This window comes from Hemitrygon akajei, chromosome 1 (genome assembly GCF_048418815.1).
Source record: "Hemitrygon akajei chromosome 1, sHemAka1.3, whole genome shotgun sequence".
Lineage (NCBI taxonomy): Eukaryota > Metazoa > Chordata > Chondrichthyes > Myliobatiformes > Dasyatidae > Hemitrygon > Hemitrygon akajei.
The window spans coordinates 199,330,598-199,349,924 of NC_133124.1; the positions used below are offsets into that span (position 1 = coordinate 199,330,598).

Here is a 19,327-nt window from a genome sequence, read left to right on the forward strand (position 1 = left end):
TACACATGGCTATACGAATTAGAAATATTGCAGAGAACTGGCAGAGATCTGTACCATAGATAGCCATGCAGTATGCTACCATCAGACTGGAGGATGGCAATGGCGTACCCTTTTTTTAAGAACTGGAAGGAAAAGCCAAGAAACTGCAGGACAATTTTTCCTGCAACATTAGGGGAAGGGGGATTTTAAGAGAGGGAATTTGTCAATATTTGTAAAGGCAGAGACTAATAAGGAATATTCAGCATGGCTTTGTATGTGGGAAATCATGTCTCATAAATTTTTTTGAAGAGGTAATGAAGACTGACGAGGCCGGAGTGGTAGATCTTGTATACATGGACTTTAGCAAGGCTTTTGACAAGGTCCTACATGACAGGCTAATCTAGAAAGTTTGATCACCTAGGATCCAGGGTGAGCTAGGCAATAGATACAAAATTGATGAAAATTGATGAAGGGTGGTAGCGGAAGGTGGTTAACGTAGATGGCAAAGAGTAGTGGACCCAGTATTGATCCCTCTGGTACGCCACTGGTCACATTACTCTTTGCCATCTACGTTAACACTTTGAAAGACAATGTTAACATGGTTATAAATTTGTGGGTAACACCTAAATTGGCAATGTAGTGCACAGTATTGTTTATTTAAGGGATCTAGATGTACTGGGAAGTAGTCAATAAATGGTAGATCACGTTAAACTCAGCAACTGCAAGGTGTTGCACTTTGGCAAGTTAAACCAGGGTAGGACTTGTACTGTAAATGGTAGGGGCCTGGATAGTGTTATAAAACAGAGAGACCAAGGGTTAGTTGCAAATACAGAGTTCCCTGAAAGTGGTGACAGAAATAGACAGGGTGGTGAGGAAAGTATTTGGCAAGCTTGCCTTCATCTGTCAGGGCACTGAGTATCAAAATTGGGACATCATGTTGTATAAACCTAGGTCTCAAGGCTTTCTTGTGAGTTTCACTTTAAAGGACTTTTACAGGTAAGTTTGCTAATTGTTAGTCAATTGTAAGATGATTGGCTGATTAGCTAATTAACAGCAGCCAATGAAAAGAAGGCAGTGTCAGCGAGGCCATTTTAAAGTGGGTCAGTGGAAGAACTGGGGAGCTGAAATGTTAGCTCAAGAGGATGAGCATGTAGCCTAGGTACTGAAGGTGAGAGCTGATCTTTAAAAAAGAGCATCAATGGTGAGGCACTGATTGCTGTTGATCCTCACTACTTAACTTATAGTTAGCAGAGGTGGGAAGTCAGGAAAACTCATGGACTCCCTGATATTACATCCATGCAACCTGACAGAATGGGTGAAGGAACTATACTGGATTTGGATGTACTCAAGCCCATTTGGGAGGGTGGTTCACATTAATGTACAAGTTTCCTTAGGTGGGTGACTGCCAGGAAAAATAAGGGAAATAGCCAATCAGTACAGGTTTCCACAGTGGTCATTCCCTTATAAACAAGAATAACTCTTTGGATACTGTTGAGAGGTATGCTCTTTTGGGGACAAGTGGTAGTAGTCAGGTTCTGATACCTGGGGAAAAGCTATAGTCAAAGTATAGGAGACATAGTGAGGGGGACAGACAAATGGTTCTGTAGCTGTGTGGATGCTTGGATTGTGTGTTGTTTCCTGGGCCATGATCAAGGATATCTGAGTGGTTGCAAAAAATTCTTATGAGTGTGGCTGAACAGCAAGAGGTTATTACATTTGTGTGTACAAGTGGCATGGACAGAACAAGGGATAAAATCCTAAATATTTCTTACTGAACTCCCAGTAAGAATTTATGCCTTGAGGTAGTGATATCTAGATTACTCCCAGTGCCAAGGTCAGAGATAAAAGCAATACACACACAATGCTGGAGATCAGGCACCATCAACTGAAAGGAAACAAACAGACAATGTTTTGGATCCTCCCTCAGGACTGGAATGGAAGTGAGAGGAAGCCAGAAGTCCATGTCATTAGTGAAGCAGCAGGTGAAGTACTGTATACAGTTTTGTCACTTTTTTTTGGAAAGATGTGATTAAACTAGAAAGAGTTCAGGTTAAGATTTCAGCATTTAGCTAGGACATTAAGGCATAGACAAGGTAGATAGTCTAGTAAGTCTTCCCAGAGCAGGGAATTTCAAAATTAAAGGCTGTAGACTTAAAACAACTCCAGGGGCACCTTTTTTTTTCATGCATTAGGTGGTGAGAATTTGGAATTTGCTACCAGGTGTTGTGACAGGTACAATATCAGTTAAGAAGCTCATGGAGAAGAGGGGATGGGAGGAATGTGGCCAAACAGGAAATTGGGACTAACTGGATGGGCACTGTGGTCAGCATAGATGTGGGTCGAAAGGCCTTTATCAAAGCTGTATTGCACGGATTCTAAGTCCTTGGAGAGATTAGACATGGGGCTTTGCACAGTCTGGTCACCCAGCTATAGGAAAGATCTTATTAAACTGGAAAGAGTGGAAAAACATTCATGAGCATGTTACTGGGACTGAAGGACTTGAGGTATAAAACTGAATTAGCTGGGACTTTATCCCTTGAGGTAGCTTTATAGAAGTATATAATATCATGAGGGGTGGTTGGGCACAGGCCAGTTCAGTCTCAAACTAGAGGCACAAATCAAGACAAGGAGAAATATTTAAAAATGCATCTGACTGAAAACTTTTTCCAAGGTGCATAGAATAGTGTTCACAAATTCATTAAGTTTAAAGGTAATTTGAGTGATAGTTTTAGAAGTGTTGGTATTGTTAATCCTAATAATGCAGTTAATGAAATAAAGATAGCATCCCAAGTAGAGAAAAGCCTGGTGGCATTGGAGTCAGGTGGTAATAGTAACAAAGACTAATCGTATTGTGTTAGTAATGAGGCTATAATTGTGTACACTGGTAGGAATTTTAATTGTACTTTTTGTAATGAAGGTTTCACTGCTTTCAATGCTTTTAAGAAACATTTAGCTGTGTCCACAAGAATAATGTTTCAGAAGTGCAGTGTGGTAAATTGAGTGAGTTATCACTCTAATGCCTGCCATTTTCCAAAGTGTGCTCAGTATAAATATTTGAATAGACTGGCCTCTGAGGTGGGGGGGGGGGGGGGGGAGAAGACTGCTGGTTCTGTGCATGAACTTCGGGTGTTTCAAATGCACCGAATGTGATGCATCTTTCAACTCAGATTGGTCTAGTCCAGCACGAATGCCACATGTACACATGAAGAAAAGAGCCAATGTACCCCCTAGCTCTTCTAGTTGCGTAGAAATGGGTTAGGAAAGGTAGACCTCAATCAATATGGACTAGTGAAGAGGTAAATCTGCTATTGGCCTTGGAGCAAAAATACATTGGCAAGAAAAATATTAATGTTTTGATTACCAGTGAGATGTGCTCCAAGACCAATAAGATTTCAGATAAAAGAACAGTGGAATTTCTCCAATTGAGAGAGTAGTATCTACAGATTAATAGGCAACATGAGTAAGATTAATTCAGATGTAGTCAATATATTTATTACCAGTGAGACAGAACCCAATATACAGATAGTGTCAGACATTTTAGCAGGTTTGACTGTTGGATAATCCACCATTTGATCATTGTAGTGATAATTTAATAGTCTTAGTGGGGATAATGTTTCAAACTCACAACTTTTAGCTGAACTTGAGATCCTTCTATCCAGGGAAGTTCCTGACACGAAGATTAAATGTTTTGGGATTGTATAAAAGGTTAACAGTATTTTAGTAGATGGAAGAAGAAAGGCTTTAAGTTCAGAACAAGGAAGAAAAACAAAACAGCCTTAACTCAAATGCTAAGAAAAGAATTTTCAAAATGGTACAAGAAATGTAAGAATAGGTCTGGCAAGAGAACTGGTGGGTGGTCTGGCGGAGGTGTATTGCTCCATTGGGATTAAAGATCTGGAGGCATTTTATGTCTCTGCCAAACCTAATAAGACATTTGAGCAGTTTTAGTCCTTGTACAGAACAGGCTGTGGATTTTAATTTGACTACTTCAGCAGAGGGTAGTCACCAGTATTGACAGCTTTAAGAAGGATACGGTAGATGGCTCAACAGCCTTAGTCTGGCTGAGGATGGGAAAATAGAGACCAATGAGCTGGCAATTGTTTTCCTCTTGGAATAAGGTGGGTAGAATACCCATCTTAATGATGAAGAGCAGACAGACCCAACTCCAAAGTCTGACAATGAAAAATTAATCAATGGACAACTGGCATCTTTTAACAATTGGTCTGATTCATTTGAGACTATTCTTAAAGATTTTGGCCAATGTTTTGATGGATGCAGCTGTCAGAAGGATTTTGTCCAAGCAATCCTAGCTAAAACAAAAATATTGCTAATTTAAGCAATTTACTGAAGGGGGCCAAAGGAACCATAAAAAGCAAGCTGAACTGCTGATCTTGCAAAAGTATCTGACTCCACTGGCCATAAGTTTACTGTTGTAGCTTTAGGCCAGATGGGGTTTGTTGCTCTTTTTGTGAACATCAAGACTTGTATGTAGACAGCTTCCAGCACTCTTGTTGAGAATGGCAAGGCTAAGTCCAGATCCATCCCTACTTAATATCATCATGGACTTTCTCTTGTGTTCATTAGATAGAGATAGCTCCATGTTTCAATCTTGTCACTGACAATGTCTTATACAGCCTCAGCCTTTTCAGATGTTGCCCTTGTGAGTGATCTGTCACAAGAGCATAGCCAAAAACCTCAAGAACCTGGAAAACTTCTGTAAGAGGCTGTGAGGCTAATTTCAACAAAAATGTTGGCTTTTATATGGAATGTTAAAATAAAACATTTCTTTTTAACACTGCCAATCACTGGATTTTCAATGGAGGAGAAATTTCGTTTATTAGTTCACATAACATTGAGAAATATCTTGGTGCCAGAATTGAATGTTCCAGCCATGACTAAATAAATAAACTCGAGGGATGAGGTATGACATCTTGAAGCTGGACTTAAGCCGACCCAAAAGATGGAAGTCTTCAGAACATATTCCATCCCGCAACCTTATTCTTTAATCCTTCATGCAGCTGCCCAAAGTGTTCTTTCCAAGGTAGGTGGGACAGTCGGGGGACTCAGGACTTTTTACACCTCCCCATATGTTTTACTATTAGCCTTTAATATTGCAAATATAGAGACGGTGGTCTATTGGTCCCCCAAGTTTGAAATTCACACACCATTAGCTATCATTTAAAAAAAATATGGATTTTATAAATTCAAAAGATGGAAAAGTAATTTCAATTTGCTGGGATTCGATATTGAAGAAATGAATAGGGAATACAAGCAGTTATGTCTCAGTGCCACCAGTTACTTAGATGAGGCTGTGAGAAATAAGGAAGAAAGGGTACGCAGAGATTAATAGGAACAGTTAGGTCGTGGAATTTGGGGGAGTGAGGTCGGCCACCAAGGGATTAAGGTTCGTTACTTTTGTAACAAGACCCTATCTAACAGCTGGTTGAGAGGCTTTGTGCCTCAGCAGTATGAATGAATCACTGGCCTGCTCCTCTGGTCAAACTTATACCCATTAAGAACATCCTTGCTTTGGTCTGGCCAACTATGCCTAAAAACTGTAGGCAAGAGAAACCATTATTTACACTTTAGGCACATGCCTGTTTGTGAAGGAGCTGAGGATGCACCATCATAATAAAATTATTGACATGCTATGTAATAAAGGAGCCTTGGTCAGCTACAGTTTTTAAGGAACAATCATTCTTTAATCTAGAAGGTCGCACCTGGATCCCAAACGTCATTTCTTGAAGGCTAAGAGAGCTGCTGTTGTGGACATGTCCATCTGCCTTGATGATAATAACAAGTTCCTTGGGCAATTTTTAGAAATATCTGCAAAGTATGGACATCTTGACCTGATTTTAAAGGACAATTTTAATGTTGCCTTTGGCTTCAACATTAGTGCCTGTGGCTCGTGGTTCCCAGGGAATTAGAAAGTGTTGGAATTCCTCAGTCTTACTAGGAGTAAGGATTTTATCTCTTGGATTACTTGCTTGGCCCTCATGAGGATTATCAACAACTCAAGGATTTTTATTAACTCATAATTTGGTTACATTATCAGTTGGCGTAGGTTGTTGCGTGTTCGGGATGTGCGGGTTTGTGTTTAAGATTTATTCTTTCTGCTCTAGCTTTAGTTTCATAATTTGTATGTTTGTATTAGTTATTCTGCACAACACAATGTAAAATAACCATGAACAGTCCTATGTAAGTGACAATCTAATATAGTGATTCTCCTTTACAATTTTATTTTATTTGGCTAGTTTTACCATCTGCCAGTAGTAGGGTCTTTTAATGTTACAGTAGACAAACAACTCCAAAACCCAAAACAGAAGACAACATGCTTACCTCTCAAATAACCAAATGCCTTGTTGCCTATCTTGTAATGCTCACTGTCCCCATCTACTATCTAGTGAAACCACAGCTAAGAGAATGGTCTGCCAGAGGAAGCTGTAGTGGTAGGTACAATTACAATATTTAAGAACTTCAGACAAATGTGGATAGTAAAGGTTTAGAGGTTATGGGCCAAAATCAAATGGGACCAGTTAGATAGGCATCTTGGTCTGCATAGTCTCTGTTTTTGCTTCGATCTTTTTAAAGAAACTATTTATTACTAGAAATGCTTACAGCCAAGGGAATTCCTTAAGTATGAGCTCCAATATTCATTGACCAGATTTATAAAGAAACAGTTACACTTCTGCCTTGCTGACATCACAAATGCCAATAAGATAGTCTAAATTACCACTGTTATATACAGGAGGGAAATGAAGCAACTGGTGTGTACAGAAATTTCTCACGTAGTAATCTGTTTTTAAGTAATAATGAGATTGTTGCCCAAGGACACCAAAGAAAAACTCTTGTGTTTTTTGTCAAGATAGTGTCACGGGTCCTTTTATACCAAGTGAACTGCAGGCAGATATTCCAGTCGACATCTTATCTGATATTTGTTCAGTTCCCACTGAACTCAAATTATGTGCTTAAATTTAAGGACATGTATTCTACAACTTCTCACTTGGCTCTCAAATGTATTTTCTTTACATGGACAACCAATGAATTTATGCCTTGTACAAAATAATTAAAAAGCTCCATTATAATTCAATAAACGATACCCAAGCACAGCAAAATACAACTAGGTATAGAGGCAATAATACAGGTATATACATTAGTCTTTTGACTAGCACAGAATATTGTGCTACAGGCTTGTTCGTTAATAATTCTTGAGACAAAACACTAAGTTCACAACTATTCCAAAAACTTGAGTCCATAATTTGTAGTTCAACTACAGATCAGAGTATAGCAATATCAAAATTATTTTTGATTGAAATCCAGTCCACCAAATTGGTGAGTTGAGATTGAACAGCAAACTGTAGAAAAACCTGACTAACAATCATCCCCAACCAGGTAGTTTGCAGAGGCAACTCTGATAACAAAACGGATGAAGTGAGGATAGCTTTAGATTGTAGGAAAGTATGAGTGCTCCAATTATCTTGGATATGGATAATGAGGTAATGCTCTTGATAAGCTATAACAAGGGAATTTCCAACAATGGTGGGTTATTCGGTGATGTGGAAGAGCAGAAGGACCTCTGTGTAGGCCCATAAAACAGCCACAGACCTGCACAGCAGAGAAATGGTCACTTTGGCCATACTGACTTATCTACACCAATCTCCTTTGCCTGCATTCATCCCATACCTCTACATGTTTCCTATCCAAACATCTATCCAAATGCACAACTTAGAGGCCACACTTAGGTTGGAGGAACAACAACTTGTATTCCATTTGGGTAGCCTCCAACCTGATGGCATGAACATCGATTTCTCAAACTTCCGATAATGCCCCCAACGCTTCCCTTCCCCCCCACCTTCTCTATTACCCATCCCCTTTTCCCTCATCTCATCTTACTAATCAACTTCCCAGCTCCTTACTTCATCCCTTCCCCTCCAGGTTTCACCTACCACCTGGTGGTCTCTCTCCCTTACTCCCATCTTTTAAATCTCTTCCACAGCTTTTTCTCCAGTCCTTCCGAAGGGTTTCGGCCCGAAATGTCGGCTGTACTTTTTTCCACAGATGCCGCCTGGCCTGCAAAGTTCCTCCAGCATTTTGTGTGTGTTGCTCCATAAATATTTTAGCTATACTAATTAAATATTCTGCCACTCCATCTAGCAGCTCGTTTCACATACCCATGCTCCCCTATGTAGAATAATTTGCCCTTCAGATCGCCAATACATTTCTCCCCTCACCTTAACCCATGCCCTCTAGTTTTAGATATGTCCCCTTGGAGAAAGACTATCTACCCATCGCCAATACATTTCTCCCCTCACCCTTAACCCATGCCCTCTAGTTTTAGATATGTCCCCTTGGAGAAAGACCATCTACCCTATCAATGCCTCACCCACCCCCATAATCTGATAAACCTCAGAGCTTTCTACACTCCAGTGAGAACAAACACAGCCTATCCAATCTCTCCTTGTAACTAAAACCCTGCGTTCCAGGTAACAGCTGGCGAACCTCTGCTGCACTCTATGCTCCTACGTTTTCCTAAAGTGTGGTAAGCAGAACTGTACATAATACTCCGTGTGGCTTAGCTTTATGTAAAGCTGCAATGTGATCCCAATTCTTGTACTCAATGCCTCAGTCTATGAAAGCAAGCATGCTAAATTTCTTCCTCAGTGCAGTCATTTACAGGGAACTTTCAACTTGCACCCTAAAGTCTCTCTGTACCAATACTCAGAATCAGGTTTATTATTAATCAGGTTTATTGTTAATTTAGCAGCAGTTCAATGCAATACATAATATAGAAGGAAAAATTATAAATCAATCAATTACATTATACATACATTGAATAGATTAAAAATAGTGCAAAAAACAGAAATAATATATACTGAAGCAAGGTAGTGTTCACTGGTTCAATGTCCATTTAGGAATCTTATGGCAGAGGGGAAGAAGCTGTTCCTGAATTGCTGAGTGTGTGTCTTCAGGCTTCTGTACCTCCAACCTGATGGTAACAGTGAGAAAAGGGCATGCCCTGGGTGCTGCAGGTCCTTAATAATGGATACTGCCTTTCTGAGACACTGCTCCTTGATGTCCTGGGTACTTTGTAGGCTAGTACCCAAGATGGAGCTGAGTAAATTTACAACCCTCTGCAGCTTGTTTTGGTCCTGTGCAGTGGCTGCTCCATACCAGACAGTGATGCAACCTGTCAGAATGCTTCCGCGATACATCTATAGAAGTTTTTGAGTATATTTGTCATACCAAATCTCTTCAAACTCCTAATGAAGTATAGTCACAGTCCTGCCTTCTTTATAACTGCATTGATATGTTGGGACCAGGTTAAGTCTTCAGAGATCTTGACACCCAGGAATGTGAAAGTGCTCACTCTCCCCACTTCAGATCCCTCTTAGGATTGGTATGCGTTTCTTTGTCTTACTGGACCTGATACCTCATGCCAGCATTTGAAAATCCATTGCATTACCTCACACTGGTCTGGGTCCTTAAACTTCGTATGTGATATGTGCATGTGATTTTAAAAAGCATGCAAGAAATATCCTTTAATAGCCAAAACACTGAATATAAGAAGTATAGTATCCTAAACTCGACATAATTTGAACAAGGAATTGAAGAGCCAAAGGCATAAAAGCTGATAAATGGGATTAGTATAAGTGGATACTTCACAGTTGGTATGGACAAGGCAGGCTAGAGGACCTGTCCTATGTAATATCAGCTAGTCCATAGCTTCAAAACTGGGTATAATTTCAATCACCACATCACAGGCATTGAGAAGGTACAGGGGGAATTTACAAAAATATTGTCAAATTGTAGCCATGAGAGGAGAAAAAAAAAGAATTGGATGAAGAACAGTGATTTTCTTGGCACACTTAATTACTAGAGCCCTGGACAGAGTTAAAAGGAAGGTACTGTAGATTACTCCACTCCAATTGAAAGTGTTCAGGAAATGAACTGCAACAAAGTTGGTGAGACAGACTGAAATAAGTGTGTCAATGCTACAAGGGAAACTGTTCAACCTACTGTGCCAACACTACAGAACAACTCAGCAGCTGCAGCAGAGGATCCTTGTTCTTGCTCACTTGGAGTCCAAGTCATTATCAATTCATTCACCTGACGCATAGGAAAGGATGCTCTCAGTGTGAACATTCACAATACAAAGGTCATCAACCAAACTGCCTCCCACTTGTTCAAACACTGGTTCTGATTATAAAGATCCAATGACATCTGTCAAATACCTGGATCTGACACACCTAGAGAACAAGGACACTTAATCAGAATTTTATTTCTCCCTACACTGGACCTTTTCCAGTTCACTTAGCGCTCAAATCAATCCACCTAAGATTCAATAGCCTCTGCCCACCACTCTGTCCTGTCCCAATTGGAAAATGGGGTCTCGTATGTCAGGCTGTTCACAGACTTCAGTTTGGCGTTCAACACATCATACCCAATAAACTAGTCGGGAAACTGTCCTTGCTGGGTCTCAACACCTCCCTCTGCAGCAGGATACTGGACTTCTTAACAGTAAGGCCATAGTAAGTCCGTGTAGGCAGCAGCCTCTCTCATCCCATTATGCTGAGCACTGGCACTCCCAAGGCTGTGGGCTCAGCCTGCTGCAGTTCACATTGCAGACACATAACTGTGTTACAGGATCTAGCTCAAACAATGTCATCAAGTTTATAAATGACACAACAGTGTTCGGACTTATCAAGAAAGATGATGAGATGGAACATAGAGAGGAAGTGGAGCGGCTGGTGGATTGGTGCAAGAAGAACATCCTAAGCCTGAACATGCAGAAGACAAAGAAAATCATAGTGGACTTCAGGAAGGTGCAGATAATCATCCCCCTCTGCTGATACATGGATCCTCCATAATGCAACAAGTTCCTGGGAGTTCACATCACAGATATCTTCACCTGGTCCCTTCATATCACCTCTCTGAACAAGACACAGCAGTGCCTCTACTTCCTTAAGAAGATTGAGGCTCCATCCCCATCTTAACTGCATTTTACAGAAACTCCACTGAGAGTGTCCTGACAAGTTGCACCTCCATCTGGTATGGGAGCAGTAGAGCATCAGACCAGAAGTCCCTACAAAAAACCGTGAGAACAGCTGAGAGGATCGGGGACATTTATCAGGAGCACTGCATATGCAGGGCCCTTAGCATACTAAGGATCCCACCAATCCATCAGTATCCTATCTGACTTTCTACCATCAGGCAGGAGACTACGATGCACAAAAACAAGAACAGACAGCATGAGGAACAGTTTCTTTCCCCGGGCTATTATGCTTCTGAACTCCCAGCCGCATCATATTTGAAGTGTTACTGGTTAATCTGTTCCAGCACAATATTCAATATTAATGCACTTTAGTTTGTTATTTATCTGTGATTCATCTGTAGATTTTATCCTTACTTCCATAAGTTATCCTGTGTTATGTGTAGACTGTGCTTTACACCCTGGTTCAAAGAAAACGTGGTCTCGTTTCTACATACATTATATGGTTGTATATGTACTATACATGTATGTAGTTAAATGACAATAAACTTCACTTGATTTCTGGATTTCAGTTCAGCATTCAACACTACTGCACCACAGACCTTGGTGAACATATTCCTCAGTCTAAACACGTCACTGTGCAACTGGGTGTTGAACTTTCTAACCAGATAGTCAGGATGCACAACTGCACTTCCCTCCCCATCACCCAACACAGGTGCCCCTCCAGGACTATATACGCTGAACCCAGTGCTGTGCACTCTGCTCACACATGAATGTACGGGCAAGCACCCAAGAAACCACGTTGTCAAGTTCACTGAAGACAACAGTGCTGTGGGGTCATCACCAACAATGGCCTACAGAGAGGAGGTGGAAGAGCTCGAAGCCTGGTGCCAGGCAAATAACCACACAACCAGTGCCTCTGCTTTCAGAGGAAGCCGAAGAGAGCTGGAGTACGCACATCTACACTAGCGTCATTCTGCAGATGTGCAGTAGGGAGCATCCTAACACACTGCACAATACAGAAACTGGACTGGAGCGGACAGGAAATCTCTACAAAGGGTAGTCAAAACTGTTGAATACATCACCAGCACCAACCTAACAACCATCCTGGACATGTACACAGAAAGGTGCCGGAAAAGGGCCAGTAACATCATGAAGGACCCCACCCACCCTGTTCACGGACTGTTTGTTCCACTCTCATCAGGTAAGAGGCTCCACAGTATCCACACCAGTGCTACCAAACTCAGATCAGTCACTTTCCCCAGCAGTAAAGTTGAGCAACACCTCCACTCACTAACCCACCCCTCCACAGCCTCGATCGCCACTACTTCATCATTTCTTGACAGTCACCTTAAGTACAGACACTCCTGTACCGAGCATCACTTTATGGATATACAATTAATCTATGCATCTTATGTATTTATATTTCTTTTGTTTTTTATTATTGTTGTGTTTTTTTAATCTTATTTTTTTGTGCCGCATTGGATCAAGAGCAGTAATTATTTAATTCTGCTTTATAATTGTGTACTGGAAATAATATTTAACAATCTTGAATGCCACCATATGTTACTTTAAAATTCATTTTCTTACAAGCATTGACAAGGAAAAAGAAACAATAGAATTTAATAACTATAACAAAAAGACAAAGAACCAATATGCAAAAGACAAACTATGCAAATGAAAATCACAAGAGATTCTGTAGATACTGGAAATCCAGAGCAACACACACAAAATGCTGAAGGAACTCAGCAATCAGGCAGCATCTATGGAAACGAATACACAGTCACTGTTTTGGGCCGAGACCCCTCATTGGGACCAGATAGGAGAGGAAGGACAAGCTAGAAGATGATAGAAGAAACCAGGTAAGTGGGGAATAGGGAAGCAGGTAGGACACTGAAGATGATAAGTGGCAAAAGTAAAGGGCTGGAGAAGGAGGAATCTGACAAGGAGGGGAGTGGATCATGGGAGAAAGGGAAACAGGAGGGACATCTGGGGGAGGTGATAGGCAGGTGAGAAGTAGTAAGAGACTGGAGAATTTGAGAGGAGGAAAAAAAATTACTGTAAATTGGAGAAATCGATATTCATGCCATCAAGTTGGAGGCTACCTTGACAGAATATGAGATTTTGCTCCTCTAACCTCATCATGGCAGAAGAGGAAGTCATGGACCAACATGCTGGAATGGGAAAAGGAATAAAAATGGTTGGCGACTGGGAAATCCCGCTTTTTATGGATGGAGCAGAGACACTCGACAAAGCAGTCACCCAATCTGTATCGGGTCTCACCAATGTAGAGGAGGCCACTACAGTAGAGAACCCCAACAGATTCACAGGTCTCATCTGGAAAGTCTGGTGCCCTGAGAGGAGGTGAATGGGCAGGCGAGGCATTTCTTCTGCTTGCAGAGATAAGTGCCAGGAAGGAGATTAGTGGGGAGGGATGAATGGACAAGGGAATCATAGTGGGAGCGATCCCTACAGAAAGCAGAGAGTGAAAGGGAGATGAAGATGGCTTTGGCGGCAGTGTATGCAAATAAAAATAATACCAAGAACATGAGTTGTAAAGAGTTATTGAAAGTGAGTCTGTGGGTCACAGAACCAATTCAGAGTTAAGGTGAGTGAAGTTAAGCACGCCACTTCAGGAGGTAATAGATGATAACTGTTCCTGAGCCTGGTGGTGTGGTACTTAAAACCTCAGTACCTCCTACCCACTGGGAGCAGCAAGACAGCATGGCCTGGATGGCGGGTGTCTTTGATGATGGACACTGATTTCTTGTGGCAGCACTCTTGAACCTCATGGTGGGGAGGGACTTCCTTTTCCATTCCTGAGCATTGCTGCTTCCATACCAAGCTGTGATGCAACCAGTTAGGATACTCTCGGACTGTGCGTCTACAGAAGTTTGTCAAGCTTTTTTGTAACATGCCTAATTTGCGTAAACTTCTAAGAAAGTAGAGGAGCTGCCGTGCCTTTGTAATGACACTTATATGCTGATCCCAGGACAGATCCTCTGATATGTTAACACCATGGAACTGAAAGCTACTGACCCTCTCCACCTCGGTTCCCCTAATGAGGGCTGGCTCATTGACCTCCATACATACAGTACTTAGATGAGTACTCAAAGAACAATGACCTACTACAATACAGACCAATTGCCAGAAGGGAGCAACAGACCAGAAAGCTCCATACAGACTGGAACAGATATGACAGCCCAGAAGACTTCCTGTTGTATACTTTATATGATTCTATGGATTCAAATTTACATGCCACCTCACAACAAAGACTGTAAATTCTGACTGGAAGGACATATACCCTATTCAAAATCTATATTAATAATACTATAACCTTGGGTTGTTCTCAGGATCAAGGATGAGTACTTGCTCAAACAAGAGAAAATCCGCAGATGATGGAAATCCAGGCAACTCACATAAAATGCTAGAGGAATTCAGCAGGCCGGGCAGTATCAATGGAAAAACAGTACAGTCGATGTTTTGGGCCAAGACCCTTCAGCAGGACTTGCTCTCTGGTTTTGTGGGCTCTGAGGTGGTTAATGAGACCGACACATGAACAGCAAACTTTTCCACAGACAGAGCAGTTGGTGATGACAACTGGTCCACCCCATCTGATAGTTGAGTTCTCACTACCAATCCTATGTTCCTTCTCAATTTTGAGCTGTTACAGTACCCATAAAGTAAAGGCCCTGACAGTAAAGAGTTACACTGACACCCTAAAAAAACATGCACCTCTCCCATCATCTTGGACACCACTTCTGCAAAGACAGCTATTAAGGAGGAAATTCACCAGTGTCTTTGAAGGGCCAGAACAGCTACATGTTGATTAAGGAAAATGATGTTTGAAGCTCCAAGCTTCAGGAAGCTCAGCGTTTATCAGGTAACAGTAATCCCTGCTTTCCTATATGGTTCTGAGATCTGGACTACTGACAACACAATCCCTAAGTGCCAGAAACAAGCTATCATCAGCATTTTAACATTTAATTCATTATAACAGACAGCACTATCAACACAATGTTTTTCTCCTTTTGCACAATGTGAAAAGATCCAATAATTCAGTTAACAAAGCTGCTTGGTGGTACAGCATATTCTGTGCAGTTTAATTTCAATGCAGGCAGAAATAGGATAGTGGTGAACTGTTCTGCATTTAATTCAACATGTTTAGTTAGTCCTTGAACAGTCTTATCAAACCACCTTCCAGATGAGCAGGGCTATTGAAAGAAATAATGAACAGACTTCCTTCCACCATATCCTATGGAGTTAGATGAGGTAAGTTGGACAGGTACATATAGGAAAAGTCCAGAGGGATGGACCAGTTGGGTTGAAGGGCTTGTCTGCATGATGCTTTATGCTCCCTGCAGCAAAGACTTAAGCAATCACTCTCCTGATCGCCACCTCAGCTTAACAAGAGCTCTCACGTTGTCTATGGGGCTGTTCCCTTCTTGAATCCTCCAGGGTTGGGTTCCCCATTCCGCACCTTCCTCCCTATATGGTTAAAGAATCATGACTCCCTTTACACTTCCTCACCCAGAATAAGGGATCTTTCGGTCCTTGTTATCCTCCCTGGATTTGGGAACTCCACTGCCTTTCCTCCTCCCTTCTTCCCTCCCCTCCCTTCCGCACACCACCCCTCGTCTCCCCTTCTCCATCTAGCCTAACTCCTCCCCTACTCTCTCCTCACCCCTCCCGCAGAGAATGATGTACGGTGAACTACACCGTCTGACCCGCAGGCCCAGCCATGATCAGGCAACGCGGCCTCCAGTGGGCGGAGATGGGCTCCAGGGCCGATCGACCCCCGGCTCTCGTCCTCCCCTGGCCCCCCGACCTCACTTACCAACTCATTCTGCCACCACTCCAACTTCCCGACCGACCGTCGCCGTCACCGCGTCAGCTACAGCCAGGGGAGGTCAGAGGGCACGGGTTCAGCGGCGATGACGTAGAAGCCCTGCTGCGAGAGTCGGGAGGCAGGTAGGCAGGCGAGTGGTGCACAGCGAGAGTCCCCGGTCTTTTCACCGAATCTGGCGCCGCTGAAGAACAGTAATAAAAACACAAGTGTGTACAAGAAGTATTTTACTTTTCTGCAGCAAGTGCGATTTGGAGCCCGCTGCTTGGGAGGCGTCAACAGGAACTTTGCAGAGGTAATGGGATCACTACTGACACAGGAACGACGCGGGGCGTCTGCGTGGATTGAGTGGCAAAAGGATGGGTTTGCATTTTCACGGAAGCTTTCAAGCCTTCTTGATGAGACTTTACATCCCAGAAGTGTATTTTACAAGTAGTAACTACAGCTAATCTGGGCACAGTAAGCTTCCAAGTTTATGACATTGCGATAACGAGGACACAACCTGCACACCATTCTATCATCCATTCTGTTCATGACACCAAATAGGAGCTGGTAATAAATGCTATTTGCAGTGAAAAAAAGAGAATCTAGACACACAGGAGACACGACACCAAATGAAGTAATTCATCCCGATTTATCTGCAAAGATCGAAGACCTACTACCATTTCTCAGCACTCAGCCCTCGGGATGGTGGAAATGGAGCCAATCAAAAGGGAGCAAAAACATACTGGTGGATAGGCCAGGCAGTATCTGTGGAGGGAAATAGAAGTTTGATATTTCCCTTCATTTATAGTGATCTTTTGCTCCAGATGGCAGCATCTGCAGTCTTCTTGTGCCTCCATTCAAAAGGGAACTGGATGGGTAATTGAAAGAAAGTGTTACATAGGACTGTGGGGAAGAATTTATAATGTAAGTGGCGACACAGTGAGCTGCTGAGGCAAGGATCTCTAGCATCAAACAATCTGCTGAAGGAACTCAGCAGGTCTAGCAGCATCTTTTGGGGGAAAGAAATTGGTGACATTTTAAGTTAAAGTTGAGTTAAGTCTCATGCACAAATACAGTAAGCAAAAGCTCGATGCAGCAGCATCACAGACACAGATAATGCACAAAATACAAACTGTGCAGTAATTATGCGGGACAGTGAAAAGAGAATGAAAAAAAAGACCATGCAGAAGCACGATGTTAAGGTATTTTAAAAACAGTCAGTCCACAGTGGTGCAAGAGCTGAGCCATAATGTTCTGTTGCTGAGCTAGAGTTAGTGCTATGCACTTTGCTTCAAGAACCTGATAGCTGTTGGAACTTTCATCAAGTTTCTGAACCTGGTGATGTGGGACTTCATGCTTCTGTAGTGATTGTGACAGGTTAGCTCTACTCAGAGCTGGCATAGAGCCTTTAAGGCAAAAGGCATTTTTCTGTGCCGTAACAATTTTTGTGTTTCTGTAGTATGACTCAAAATGGATAGGATTGCTCATGTGCAATATTGGGCTGGAGTCCAGAGATAAAGGATATAATGCTCGAGCAGTGCTGTAGCTAATAATCAAGGTAAAACACAATTTTAAATAAATGATATCAAAGAATTTCACTTGCTTTAATAATACTGGTGTATCACTTAAACTGAGTGGAGATGTGAATAAGTTCTATTGACCACCAGCCACCATTCATCCAGTTTGGATTTGCTTTCCAATCGACATACAGCTGCAAAGTTGGATATGTTCCCTAATCAATGGCAGAATAGTGTTTGCTGGCTGATTTGAAGTGTGGTGAACCTTCAGGAATATGCATGAATGAAAGGTGGCAATACTCAAACGTGGATGTGCGTTCTCCCCACCCCCACCGCTACAGAGATGTTTTTTGGAACTCTGCAACATAGAACATGGCCATTTAGCCCATTGTGTCTCAAGAAGCGTGGCAGTTGGCGCGACACTATTACAGCTTGGTGCGTTCCAGAGTTCAATTACAGCGGCATTCTGTTCGGAGTCTCTGTACATCTTCCCCATGGAATCCGCGTGCTTTCTCCGGGTGCTCCGGGATCTTCCCACAGTCTGAACATACTGGGTGGGTTAATTGCTCATTATGAATTGTCCCGTGATTAGGTTAACGTTAATCAGGGTTGTCAGGGGTTGAGTAGTTCAAAGGGCAAAAGAGCCTACTGTGCTCTATACCAGTAAATAAAATAGTAAAGAACACTAGTCAACTTCTTCCCAGCTGATGCATTCTGTTTAACTTAATTCAAACTTCCATCACCTCTGCAAACAATGAATTTTGATCCCACAATTTCTCTGCAATCCTTCTGCAAATTAACCCAAAACTGTGGTCTGCAACATGCTGTATGTTAACTGGTGCAATAAAACTGTCAGGGCCAGCACTGAGTGCAGGAACTGAGGCTGGAGCAATTACAAAGGAACATGGGAATTGGAGCCCCGGTGAATCAGGAGGGGACGTGGGTACTTGGGATCCGGTGAGTAGAAGGAAGAGCAGTAGCTGGGGCCCCCCATGCGTGGAAGGAAGAACAGGGTTCAGCACCTGGTATGCCAGAGCAGCAGATTATTGGAGTTTTACTGTGTATGAATAAACTCTGCTTTATTCAGTCTTTGCACAGTTTTACACTCATTTAAATCATCTCACAGTCTCACCTATTTTATCAAAAACAAAGCCATTATGGCCAATCTTCTCATAATTGAAGTTCTCGGGCTTTGACAGCATTGTCATAATTTTAGTAATCTTATAATGGCTCCTGAACTGATGTGGATAACGTAACACAACAAAACCCCAACTGATTCGGAAAGAGAAACAGAATTAACATTTCCAGTCTGATGTCCTTCAACAAAACTAGGAAAGATAAATAAAATAAAGGTAATTTAAAATGCAGAGAAGATGATGGAAGGAAAGGATAAGAGGAGAATATTTGTGGCAGGTTGAGACTGTCAAATAGGTTAGTTGGTAATCATGCATCTTTGTGTTTTGTTTTGCTAATGGGCAGAGCTGTAGAGTGTGCCTGGCCTCTCAGGACATATCATTGGAGAAAAGCATTCACCAAAACTCACAAATGAAGGCAACACTCCCAGAGACAGGGTCCAAGTAGTAACACATTCCCATAGATACAGTAGTGGGAAAATTTTGTAGACGTTTACATGGGGGGAAGGAGGAGGGGCATTAGTGTCTGATATTTCTATCATTCATTCTATGGGGTTTCTTGTTTCGTGGATGTCTGTGGAGAGTAAGAGTTTCGGGTTGTACACTATATATTCTCTGATATTAAATTGATCCATTTTAGAGGGGCAGTGCCCAAACACTCATTTCCAGGAACAGGTCATGATTACTAATTATTAATGTGCAAACAGTGGCACCCTCCCAGAGAGGGGAGCACAAACAGAGGCGTACTCCAAGGAAGTGGGAGCACAGGTACAAGCACAGCGTGTGCAAATACTGGGACAGTCAGAGCAAAGGTGCTCAAGTATCTGGCACTCTCAGAGTCCACAAATACTGAAACACTCCCTGTAAAAGGGATCCT

General features: G+C 42.1%; 1 protein-coding gene across 1 annotated transcript in view; it reads right to left on the reverse strand.

Moving 5' to 3' along the window:
* bin3 (bridging integrator 3) overlaps nucleotides 1–15,891 on the reverse strand; it is a 193,758-nt gene extending 177,867 nt beyond the window's left edge. The window contains exon 1 of the mRNA XM_073058353.1: nucleotides 15,807–15,891. Coding sequence (XP_072914454.1) covers nucleotides 15,807–15,814 — 8 coding nt within the window. The 5' untranslated portion in view covers nucleotides 15,815–15,891. The remainder of the gene's footprint in view (nucleotides 1–15,806) is intronic.
* Between the last annotated feature and the right edge of the window lie 3,436 nt (nucleotides 15,892–19,327).